The sequence below is a fragment of the Thamnophis elegans genome, chromosome 5 (assembly GCF_009769535.1).
Source record: "Thamnophis elegans isolate rThaEle1 chromosome 5, rThaEle1.pri, whole genome shotgun sequence".
NCBI lineage: Eukaryota > Metazoa > Chordata > Lepidosauria > Squamata > Colubridae > Thamnophis > Thamnophis elegans.
In genome coordinates this window covers 7,466,797-7,479,792 of record NC_045545.1, presented here as the reverse complement: position 1 = coordinate 7,479,792, position 12,996 = coordinate 7,466,797, and the positions used below count along the sequence as shown (strand labels likewise).

At 37.5% G+C, this 12,996-nt stretch overlaps 1 protein-coding gene across 1 annotated transcript in view; it reads right to left on the bottom strand.

The window, feature by feature from the left end:
- FNBP1L (formin binding protein 1 like) overlaps nt 1-10,493 on the bottom strand; it is a 39,358-nt gene extending 28,865 nt beyond the window's left edge. Inside the window, exons 1-6 of the mRNA XM_032217956.1 lie at nt 10,353-10,493; nt 9,197-9,259; nt 7,252-7,356; nt 4,953-5,081; nt 4,165-4,311; nt 3,044-3,247 (exon numbers count right to left, since the gene is read on the bottom strand). Coding sequence (XP_032073847.1) covers nt 3,044-3,247; nt 4,165-4,311; nt 4,953-5,081; nt 7,252-7,356; nt 9,197-9,259; nt 10,353-10,391 — 687 coding nt within the window. The 5' untranslated portion in view covers nt 10,392-10,493. The remainder of the gene's footprint in view (nt 1-3,043; nt 3,248-4,164; nt 4,312-4,952; nt 5,082-7,251; nt 7,357-9,196; nt 9,260-10,352) is intronic.
- Nucleotides 10,494-12,996: the final 2,503 nt, after the last annotated feature.

Below are 12,996 nucleotides of genomic sequence, written 5' to 3'. Positions count from 1 at the left end.
CCCAAACAATTATCTCACTTCTCTTTCCTTACCAACAATTTCTAGTTCCCAATGCTATATTAATATTAATGCCAATATTAAGTACACTCAGGAAACAATGAGAACATGCACTCAGCATCTTCTTTGTAATGCCATCAGAGTCAGCTATTTCTAATGTTAACATTCATCGTGGAGCTAAGCAAAACTTTTGCACACAACATGAAATTAAGCGACATGGTTGTTGATAGCACCACTGCCGGTAGAAAACTCACGATGGTGGAAGGTACTACGAAAGCCACATAAAAGCACACCATAGCGCCATCATGCACCTACACAATCTCATACAACTTACCCCTCTTTTGAGGTTTTTGAAAGAAGGTATTCTGGGCCTCCCTGTCTTTATTTCATTCATGCAATAATGCATTTGTTCAATGGAGAATGTGGGATACTGGGAACCATTAGAAGTACTGGATGTGTATAAACTATTAGGGGTAAGAGGTGGGGACTGTGGCTAATATAGAAAGAAAGGAAGAGACAAGGAAAACATTCAAAGTGATGACAATTCTGCCTTCTCCTTTCAATACAGAAACAAATGATGGGTTGGATCCAGAGGAACAGAATTCTGCAAACTGAATGCTCCCACAACTGGATAGAAGGAGAGATTTTAACCAAAGACCTCTACTTCTTAAACCTGTAATAACTATCCTTTCACAAATAGAGATTGGGTTCCACCACAAAACCGCGGTGGACTAAAGCGCGCTCGACGAAAGCGTGTATGTGACGTCATCACAGCATGACGAAAACATCGCGCTGTGAGTGGTAAATTTAAAATTAAAGCAAAAACCTTACCCTAACCCCCCCAAACCTAACCCTAAACCTAACCCTTAACCTAACCCTAACCCTAACCCTTAACCTAACGCTAAACCTAATGCTAACCCTTAACCTAACCCTAAACCTAACCCTAACGCGTAACGTAACCCTAAACCTAACCCTAACCCTTAACCAACCCTAACCCTAACCCTTACCTTTATGTGAATCGGCTTGCTTTAATTTTATTTTAATTTAATTTATTTTTAATTTTTTTCGTCGCGCTGCTGATGACATCACGTACGCGCTTTCGTCGGGCGCGCTTTAGTGGACCGCGGTTTTGACGGGTCACGAAAGATTGGAGGGCTTTAAAAATAGCATGAAAGGTCGAACTGGAGGTGGGGAGAGGGAACAGTTGAAAACAATCTTCTTTCACATTACATAGCCTCCATTGCACAATTCATTCACTTTAGGGAATGGAAAAAAAAAAATCTTCCATTTCAGCACACTAGTTCTGGATCCAAGCCCATATCACTGCATATTTTCATCATTATAATTATCAGCATCAAAATGTATCATCATAACACTTGTATCATAACACAAATAACTGAAAATATTTCAGGCATCACAAAGCATCACAAAATGACGAAGACGTCAAGTTGAGGTTACAAGCATTTCAAAATCACAGTGAAATCTACCCGTTTGGGCCAACTCAAAAATACGCCAATAAATTTCAGTCATAAAAGGAAGTGCTACATACAATAGGGATTTTGTCTATATATGTAATGTATTACATTTGCTTCTTGCTGTGAAAAAAATGAAAGTAAAGCCTTATTTTATCCCAAATTTTGATGCCCATTTTAATGATACATGAAACCAGTGGCTTAAACTACTAATAGAAATACACCATGTAGTTAGAAATTACAATTACATTCTTTCATTTAAAGCAGGCGTGTCCAACCTTTTAGCTTGCCTCGACTGCAACGAGTGAAGAGGAATTGTCTTGGGCGCCATATAAATATATAATAGTTAATTTATATAAATGCACATAATGATGTTAAAATTATACAATATTGTAGGCTGCATTATTATTAGCTGCCCAGGACAGCTCACGGGTGGGGCACACCTGGACTAAAGTAATTTTTTTCTGCATAAATTTCCCATACAATCCACCACAGTTCAATGAAAAGAAGAAAAATAAAACATTGTTATGCTCATTGCTTGTCCCAATGGCAACAATATCCACAGTTATAGGGTCAACAGACTTAATATTGCTAGTTTTTCATACTTCAAAAGCAATTAACCCTAACTTCCATTTGAACCTTCAGGTCAGCTGCTTCTCAACACTATTCACTTTTTCCCAAGTTTGATCTTATAAACATGAAGCCATCCATCCTCAACAAAGCTTCCCCAGGATAAACAAGGCTTAAATAAACTATATTCCTAATTGTACTATATTTATCATGTAAATTGAACATGGCACGACATAACCGTGAACGTCAAAAGCGCACCGACAAAACCGCGGCGCTAAAACCGCGATGTCAAAAGCGCACCGACAACAGCGCACCGACAGAAGCACGATTTAAGTTAAGGTAAGGTTTAGGGTTAGGTTTAGGTTTAGGTTTAGGTTTAGGGTTATGTTACAGCGCGCTTCTGTCGGCGCGCTTCAGCGCTCATTCGTCTCCGCGGTTTTGGCGGCGTGGTTTTGTCACCGCGCTTTAGTCACACGCGCTTTTCTCGTACGCGCATTTGTGGTGGAACCATATTGAAAACCTTAAACAGATTTTGCTTATTAATCTCTCTTCAGTCCACCAGAACACTTCGATTTCAACAAGTACAATTCCTCATGGATAGCAAAATATTGCACGCTCTAACAGTTTAGCAACAACCACAGAGGCTGCCATAACTGTTCAGATTAGCTACAGGAATTTCTGGCCAAGTCACTGTGTGGTATACACAATAATTTTAAAATTACAGGGCAATTTCAGTTATCTATAATCCTAATCAGTCACAGTATATGCTTTTTGGCTTGCTGGAACTCAACTGCTGGAATTCCATAGTTGAATTATATAGGGATGGGAGTTCATAATAGCTCTTATACTCTGGAACATTGCTAGAACCTAGTTTCTAAAATGAACAGTTTTTCCCCTACAATCAGAGTCAACAAGAATCAATCTGATTACTCTGTTGAAAAAGGCAACAGTTAATCACTGAATTATAATCTTGAATGTGCATAGATTTTGATTTTTTTTTTTACCTTTGGTTTCTTTCCAAAGAGCCAGAGTTTCCCCTTAGCCTTGCCCACAGTGGTTTTTGCATCGATTTTCATTCCTTCCTGTTTTGGGGTACTGATCGTTCCATCAGAAACAGTTCTATAAATGTGTTGACTATAATCTTCAAATGGGAAATCTCCAGGAGGTTCAAAGCCAGACTTAAAGGAGTCTATTACAATTTGAGAATCCTTTAATGGGAGAAATAGACACAGTTAATTGGCTTAAATATCACATTTAACTAATATTGCACTTAAAGGCTACCAATCAAATTTTTTTTTACCAGGTTCGCTGGCTGGGGAATTCTGGGACTTGAAGTCCAGACATCTTCAAGTTGCCAAGGTTGAGAAACACTGCATTAATCATTCAGGCTCAATTGCTAGCAACATTCTTAAGGAAATTATAGTTGTACACTTAAAATCAAGTTCTACAAGATTAAAAATTATGCATTGATTGGCACCCAGGTTTAATATTCTCCTTTTTGGGATAAGTTAAAATATTAAGGCTGGTTTTCTTTTTCAAACAGGCAATATTAAATAGCCACAGTGCTTGGAGACATAAAAATGAAATGCTATATATGAAACATGCTAACTGGCTGCAATACAATGAGTTCCACTTTCTGCCACTTCTTAGATCAACAAAAATGTTGGGAAGAGAGAGAGAGGAGAGTTATTAATTTCATGGAAAAAAACATATGGGACTGACTATATTTTGCTTTATGGGACCTAAGCTGCGTTGAGTAAGCTTGACCAGCATAGCAATAGTAATAGCAGTTAGACTTATATACCGCTTCATAGGACTTTCAGCCCTCTCTAAGCAGTTTACAGAGTCAGCATATCGCCCCCAACAATCCAGGTCCTCATTTTACCCACCTCGGAAGAATGGAAGGCTGAGTCAACCTTGAGCCACTGAGATTAGAACCGCCGAACTGCAGATAGCAGTCAGCTGAAGTGGCCTGCAGTACTGCACCCTAACCACTGCGCCACCTCGGCTCATAGGCTCTAGTCTAGTTACGATAGAATGTGATTGTAATCTGCAAGACTAGATTTACTTCCATAGCAATGTGCTTAATACTAGCATTGAATTATGTAGAACAAATTTAACTTACTCTGCGATCATCGACTGATTTGGCTGCAGCGATCATTCCTTCTAAACATTTTGAGACTATTGGAATAACTTTCCGCTCAGAATCTGCAAATCCTTTATAACATTCACTAAGTTTGATGGTTCGTCGCTCATCCATTTCTTGAAGGTGCTAAGTAATAAAAGAGAGTCTGAACATCTTTATAGTAACATTCCAAAATAGAGTGGAACATTGTCCTCCCTATAATTATCATTTGTACAATTTGTGGTGTTTTAATGAAACGTTAATGAACTAAATATACTAAATAATAATAAATGTATTATTAGTGGATCATTATTTAACCCAACTCATTTCTACAAATGATGTTCACAGCTAATGCCTTCTAAAATCAATTAGAAATTGCAAGTATTAACTACAGTCATCTATAATTGAAGTTTTGATTTGTATCCCACATGCAACCTAAGACTGTGGAAATAAAAACAATAAAGAATAACTTACAGACTAACACTTTTATTACAAAATAAACTCTGCTACTGTAAACGTTTATGCCATAATAAACAAAATGTTTCCAAAACATTTCAAATCTCACAAATAACACGAAGGTGGATGGGCATCCTTCACTTTTAGAATTATATCCTATATTTAAAACTAAATAGTAATTGTAATAGTAATTACATTTAAGTAGACAGAATCTAGAAAAATAAATAGTAAATTGTAGAAATTTACCTTCACACTCTTCAGTGACCAAATTCATTTAGATGAAAACATACTGGCAGTCTGTTGGAGGGGTTACTTGGAATCCTGACACTTACCTTATATATTTGAGGAATGACAATATAGAAATGCTTGTGCTGTTCACCATTGAAATTTTGGAGCTGTGCAGCATATTCATTTTTATTTTCATCAGCCATATGTGTACGTAGGTTTAGTTGCTGCTTTGCCTAAAAAACGGGGACAGATCAGTAACGGCTCTAAATTATTTTTAAAAGAAACTCTTACTTAAGAGCAGGCTCATTATCTTTAATTCCCAGTGACGCCTTTCTGTCCAACATATCCTCTCATTAACATTTGTAAATTATAGAAACTGTTTCTCAACTATGAAGTCAACCCCTATTTAAAAAAGCTTTGGATTTTAACTGATAGTTAGTTGTTTTAAATTATGCCATTGTTTTGGTGTTACTCTCAACAAATGCACTTACAAAGGAAACTAAACAGCAATAGCAATAGCAATAGTTAGACTTATATACCGCTTCATAGGGCTTTCAGCCCTCTCTAAGCGGTTTACAGAGTCAGCATATTGCCCCCAACAACAATCCGGGTCCTCATTTTACCCACCTCGGAAGGATGGAAGGCTGAGTCAACCCTGAGCCGGTGAGATTTGAACCGCTGAACTGCTGATCTAGCAGTAGCCTGCAGTGCTGCATTTAACCACTGCGCCACCTGCACTACCTTGCAGCAAGCCAAAATGTCATCAAAATGATAAATATAAATATATTGTGATGTTTTAACACAGGTTTTGCTCATTATGTGCTTACATGCAATATTGTAATGCAAGTATGAAAAGAGCAAAGTTAAGTGTTAATAATGAATTGTTTATTAACTGGTCCGCTCTGTCCATCTGCAGGAGCTTATGCTAACTTACCAAGGAAACATCCTGGCACAAATCTACTAGTTTGAAGAGAAAATGGTCACAAAAATATTAATTTTGTCTCTCTCTGTGGATAAATTACAAAAAAAAGGGAAAACTCTCAACCAACAGAAGCAGAAAAGCATGCTCCTACAACAGAAGCTAACTCCTGTTGTAAACTATTTTGTAAGGCAAAATAGTTCTCTTTGAGAAGACTTTAATAAGAATAAATGTTATTAAAAATCATGTACTGTAAGTCTAATGAGAAACACTGTACATCAATGTATAAAACTAACATTACAGGCATGTCACACAAGAGGTAACAAACTATACAAGACTATAGGAGTAAATAAGACACTGCATATAGTTTCTTAACATTATTTTTCATTTAGTATTTTGAAGCCTTTATCTTGAGTCGAGGTGGCACAGTGGTTAAATGCAGCACTGCAGGCTACTTCAGCTGACTGCAGTTCTGCAGTTCGGCTGTTCAAATCTCACCGGCTCAAGGTTGACTCAGCCTTCCATCCTTCCGAGGTGGGTAAAATGAGGACCAGGATTGTTGTTGGGGGGCGATATGCTGACTCTGTAAACCACTTAGAGAGGGCTGAAAGCCCTATGAAGCGGTATATAAGTCTAACTGCTATTGCTATTGAGTGTTATCCATAATGTTTTTATATTTAAAATAAAATTAAATATTAAATAATAGTTAAGTAAGAAAGTTTAAGGGACATGATTAAGCAATGGGCTGCTGTGAAAATCTGAAACAGCAAGCTGGTTTAGATAAATATTCAAAAGACTAATTGTGGCTTTCAATCTTCATTTGAAATATTGGCCCAAGTCACATTTTACTGCTTTGGATTTATAAACACAATCTGCAGCTCAATCTATAAGAAAACAAGAACGCTCAAGAGTGGCTCAAGCACAGGCCTATAAAAGTTGCATTTTAAAATGTTTTGTCCGTGACATTTCACAGAAGGTCCAGTCATACGTGTGGAAACTTCTCTTTCGAGGTGGCGCAGTGGTTAGGGTGCAGTACTGCAGGCCACTTCAGCTGACTGTTATCTGCAGTTCAGTGGTTCTAATCTCACCGGCTCAAGGTTGACTCAGCCTTCCATCCTTCCGAGGTGGGTGAAATGAGGACCCAGACTGTGGGGGGCGATATGCTGACTCTGTAAACCGCTTAGAGAGGGCTGAAAGCCCTATGAAGCGGTATGTAAGTCTAACTGCTATTGCTAAATGTGAAAACAGGCTGTTTCAAGCATTCACATTTCATGAAATTTCGCAATCAGAACATTTCAGAACCATAATTTTCAAACCATAATTTGAAAAACAGAATCAAAATATGCGATGGGTGAAACTTAGCCAATTCAACAGAGTTTGATATCCACATTAGTTGGCCCAAATACTATGATCTTTCAATAAATACTGGTAACATTTTCAAACATAGCCACACGAACTATTATTTTCCAATAACAATATCTTACTTTTTCAACATCTGCTTTAGTGGCATTGGTATCATTGTCCAGTCTCTCATAACACTGCTGTGCCTTTTCTGCTTCTTTGCACTCTCTTTCGAATTTCTTTTTGCTCTACAATGCAACGACATAATTACAAATCAATACAACATCACAATGGTTGCATTACTGTCACAATTACAATTCAAACCCATGCTCTTTTGATGAAGATGGAACACAGTCTGCACAAATTATTCTCTTTTAACCAGTGGGCATTTCATTTTGTAATGGTTTAATTCTTATATTTTAAAACTTCCCACATCCTCTACCATCTCAATCATGCATTTTCTAATGCTAGGAATAAAAGAACTTTAAGATTAGCAAGGCTAACTATTAGTTATCACATTTCTCCATTATTTTAGGAAGCACTGTAATTCATTTGCTAGCTATTGATTCCCCTAAGATGCAAATATTAGGTTAGGAACAATAATTTAACCCTGAATAATTAACCTTTTCTGTGTGAACAGCATTATGGCTGATCCCATATTTAAAAGTATTTGCTTTCTCCATCTGTCTGAAAAAAATATCCCATCCTCAATACATCACAGAAACTGCATCGTTATAAGAACTAATAACACGAGGTTAACAAGAGTAATGTATCTACACACACACACACACACACACACACACACACCAGGGGTGGGTTTCAGGCGGTTCGCGGCAGTCCCCACGAACCGGTTGGTTGGCGAACCCGGAAGTAACTTCCAGGAACGCTGAAGGGTCCACCCGCCCGCGTTTCTTACCCGGTTTTGACGAGTTCTGCGCTTCCACACATGCGCAGGACGCATACAGCGCCTGTGCGATCCTCCAGGAGCAGCTGGAGCATCGTACAGACACTAGTACGCATGCGTGCACTGCGCGCGTGCACGAGGACGCCGCTGGCCCCGTTCCAACCGAACCGGTTGGAACGGGGCGAGAAACCCACCCCTGACACACACACACCACTAATTAAGAATACATGAACTAGTCTGAACAGCTTAGTAGTATTTTCGTTCTTGAAAGCTCATATGTAGCATAGAAATGTCCTGCATCTGAAATACATGTATGTACAGTATATCATCAGTGGTAGAGATTATTAATAAGAATTTTTATGGAGCAGTTTGTATAGTAGAGAACAGCTCTGTATAAATATTAGGCGCTCCATTATCATTACTTGTCTCCTTCATAATACATTCTTTTAGAAAGACATGGGTGGAGCCCAGTAAAAATGATTTGATAGAATAAAAATGAAATTTGGACTGTGTAATTTGGGATTATGAAGATGCAAGCCACAGAAACTGACAATTTATATATTAATTTTTTAAGACTTTAATAATAATTGGAAATTTTGCATTTCTTGCAAAACCATTCTGAAACTATCTCACTCTTATTTATGGAGAGTGAACATATAGGACTGCAGCCTTAGTTACACTTAAGCTAGTAATTTTTTTTTGCCTGAAATAGTTCTTTATTTAACATTATGTAATCCCATCAACTACCCTTTAATTTTACTACTATAATATCCAATACTTTGAGTCTAATTCATAAAAAATAATCTTCAGGGTAACTCAAAAGTGTATCAATTAACAGGGAAGATAGGATTCTCAAGATTTAAATAAAACTCAGCCTCTGGTTTACCAAAATAAATTCCTGCTTAAGAACCCGAAGGCTAGGCAGCATTTCAATACATTTTGAGACAGCTGAAATATAGTCCCCAAATCTATCCAAGTCACATTTCTGTAGATATTAGTGACTGAGGAATTAACACTGTAATGATCTAACAAACATAAATATCCACTTTGGCTATTGAACAATGAAAGCACTGTGATAGCTCAGTGATAACTATGTTCATTCATTATGTCTCCACTTTGGCATCAGTCATCCATACAACTACGCAACCTTAAGGAAGCCAGAAAAGGAATAAAATAAAACTCACATTATCCATCTGCTTCCAACACATGTCAAGATACTGTTGTGCTTTTCGGCCCTCTTGAAGGTGCTGGAACATAATAAACGAGATGCTTTATAAATCCCATCTTGCTTTTAAAACTGTTCAGCTTAATCTCACAAAATGATATGTATAACAATCAAAAGGCAAAACAGAATGCCAAACAAGAATGTAAATCACAACAGAAGCACCATCATTGTAGCATTGCTAACATGCATTCATCCATTGTTTTCTTTCTTTCAAAGGTGTAAAAATGATATCTTTAGCATTTAAGATAACATTTTTAACTTAAATTACCTTCAATAATTTAAGAGATGCAATGGAAGGAACTACAATTCATGTAATGATGTGGATTATATAACTACATGGATTCCTTGAGCACTAATATCAACGTTTTACTGCTACATTCTCTACCGGGGGGGGGGGGGGGTTATAACAGCATCATTGTAAATATAACAGCATCATTGTATTTTCAAAAATGTAATATTCCTAAAAGACATCAAATATATTAAGTACTAAATAACTCATAGATCTAGAAAAAAAAAAACTTGCTGAGGACTTAGAAAACAATTAAAGCTGTGACCAGAAGCTTGTTTTAAGAAATCAGCTCCACTGAGCGGGGAGGAGGGAGGGAGAGAGAGAATACAAGTATTTTAATAAATACTCATCAGAAATCAGAAAACAACACTTTGTTAAAATGGACTACATTTTATAATTGTATAAACAGATATATTTTTGCTGGTTTTTACAATACAATAAAGCAGAACTACAAAGTGTTGTCTTTGTCCAGTTTTCCCCTTCCCTTGTCTATTGTGAGCCGCCCGGAGTCCTTCGGGAGTGGGCGGCATACAAGACAAATAAATACAAATACAAATACAAATACAAATACAAATACATATACATATACATATACATATACATATACATATACATATACATATACATATACATATACATATACATATACATATATATATATATATATATATATATATATATATATATATACACACGAGCTGGCCAAGCAGAAGAGATATCTAATTATTATTTTTTTGCTGTTTTTGGATGAAATAATTAAATTGCCCTGACATTCACAGATAGTTCAGCAAAACAGTGACTTGGATCTCCCATCCCCATCCTTTACCAGTTTCCTTTCTGTTTTGAGTTCGTGGGAATATCTCATCAGTTCTCCATATACCCTATGTCCCAATTCTTCTGCTACTACTTCACGCTGTCCTGCGTAGTCATTTAACTCATTAAGAATATTATAAAAGGCTATACATGAGGTAAACCTGGCGGAATACAGGGAAATAAACAAAAAAAAGATATTTTAGTATCAATTATTATCAATTTCATTATGTAACAGCTTTTCTTCAACAAAACAAAAAGTAACTGAGCTCGTCAAAATCTAGCGTGGCGTGAAGATCTAAAAAAAAAAAACGAAGCTCAAAGAAAGAAGCGAAACAGAAAGTCCAAAACCATTTCTCCTTAGAGAAACTTGTAATAGCAATAGCAATAGCAGTTAAGACTTATATACCGCTTCATAGGGCTTTCAGCCCTCTCTAAGCGGTTTACAGAGTCAGCATATTGCCCCCAACAACAATCTGGGTCCTCATTTTACCCACCTCGGAAGGATGGAAGGCTGAGTCAACCCTGAGCCGGTGAGATTTGAACAGCCGAACTGCAGAACTGCAGTCAGCTGAAATAGCCTGCATGGCTGCATTTAACCACTGCGCCACCTCGGCTCCTAAGATCAGCAGGAATTTGAGAATAGAACAGAACAGAACAGAACAGAGAAGAGTGGCATGGCATGGTGTTCTGCTACTATTCATGCTGTCCTGGGTAATCATTAAACTCATTAAGAATATTACAAAAGGCTATACCTTGTTAATGCCTGGGAGAGTCTTGTATAATATTAAACACGTCAAAAAATTCTTAGGGTGATGAGGAATTCATGGACTTCTTTCACAGGAGCCCTTAATGGAGAGCTGCCACAGATAATTCACTCACATTTTATAGAGTACTTACAAGATATCATTCATTTCTCATAATCTTTTCCATAGTGTTGCTTTTGGCACCACTGTTTTGAGGATAGTAGAATAATATAACTCAGGGTTTCCCAGACCGTGAGTTATACTTCCCTTGGGGAGGTGCAGATAGTCCAGTGGACGTGTGAAGAACCTTTTAGCTTTATTGTTAAAATAAATTCACCTTTCTCAAAGTTTATTTTGTAATATTCATTAAGAATATTACAAAAGGCTATACCTTGTTAATGCCTGGAAGCGTCTTGTATAATATTAAACACATGTCAAAAAATTCTTAGGGTGATGAGGAATTCTTTCACAGGAGCCCTTAATGGAGAGCTGCCACAGATAATTCACCCACATTTTATAGAGTACTTACAAGGTATCATTCATTTGTCATAATCTTTTATCTAGCGTTGCTTTTGGTGCCACTGTTTTGAGGATAGTAGAATAATATAACTCAGGGTTTCCCAGACTGTGAGCTATACCTCACAGGGAGGTGCAGATAGTCCAGTGGACGTGTGAAGAACCTTTTAGCTTTATTGTTAAAATAAATTCACCTTTCCCAAAGTTTATTTATTTTGGTTTCATTGAGAACAGAACAGAACAGAACAGAGAAGAGTGGCATGGCATGGTGTTCTGCTACTACTTCACGCTGTCCTGCATAGTCATTTAACTCATTAAGAATATTATAAAAGGCTATACGTGAGGTAAACCTGGCGGAATACAGGGAAATAAACAAAAAAGATACTTTAGTATCAATTATTATCAATTTCATTTATGTAACAGCTTTTCTTCAACAAAACAAAAAGTAACTGAGCTCATCAAAATCTAGCGTGGTGTGAAGACCTAAAAAAAATGAAGCTCTTTCACTGTAAAAATAGGACAAGCTGAATATATTAATAGATTGTAGAAATACACCGAAGGGAGGAGTAGAGGGATAGAAGAAAGAGGGGTAGCGAGGGTGGGAGAGAGGACTGGAGGGAGGGGGAGAAGGAAGGGAGGGAGTGTACTGGGAGAGAGGAGTGGTAGAGGGGGAGGGGAAGTAGGGTAGAGGGGAATGATGGAGGGAAGAAGGGAAGTTGGAGGGGGGCGAAAGAAAGGGTGTATGGAGGGTCGAAGAGGTACATTGGGTTTCTATTTTTGGGGGTATTGCCGACAAGAGGAATTGCTGTGATTATTGTTTAATGTTATATGGCCCCGGTTATGCACAGTATATATGTGACTGTACGAAAATGAAATGGAAAATAAAAACACATTTAAAACATTAAAAAAAAAACCGAAGCTCAAAGAAAGAAGCGAAACAGAAAGTCCAAAACCATTTCTCCTTAGAGAAACTTGTAAGATCAGCGGGAATTTGTGCAAGGAGAAAATAAAAACTACCACCCAAAGGTCCTGCAAGAACAGAAGCATTTACTAGGATGTGAAATGAAAAGTCTGATTTTCGGAATAAATTTAAAATTAGGAGGGAAACTAAGCTTGATGCAGAAATGAGTCGCTTCATCTGGAAAATGGGACATATCATATTCATATGTTTCCTTTGAATGAATGTGTTTGTTCCATAGTAAAGGTTTGGACACTTAAAGGTAAAGGTTCCCCTTGCACATATGTGCTAATTGTTCCCGCCTATAGTGGGCGATGCTCGTCTCTGTTTCAAAGCCGAAGAGCCAGCGCTGTCTGAAGATGTCTCTATGGTCATGTGGCCAGCATAATAAAATGCCGAAGGCGCATGGAACGCTGTTACCTTCCCACCAAAGGTGGTTC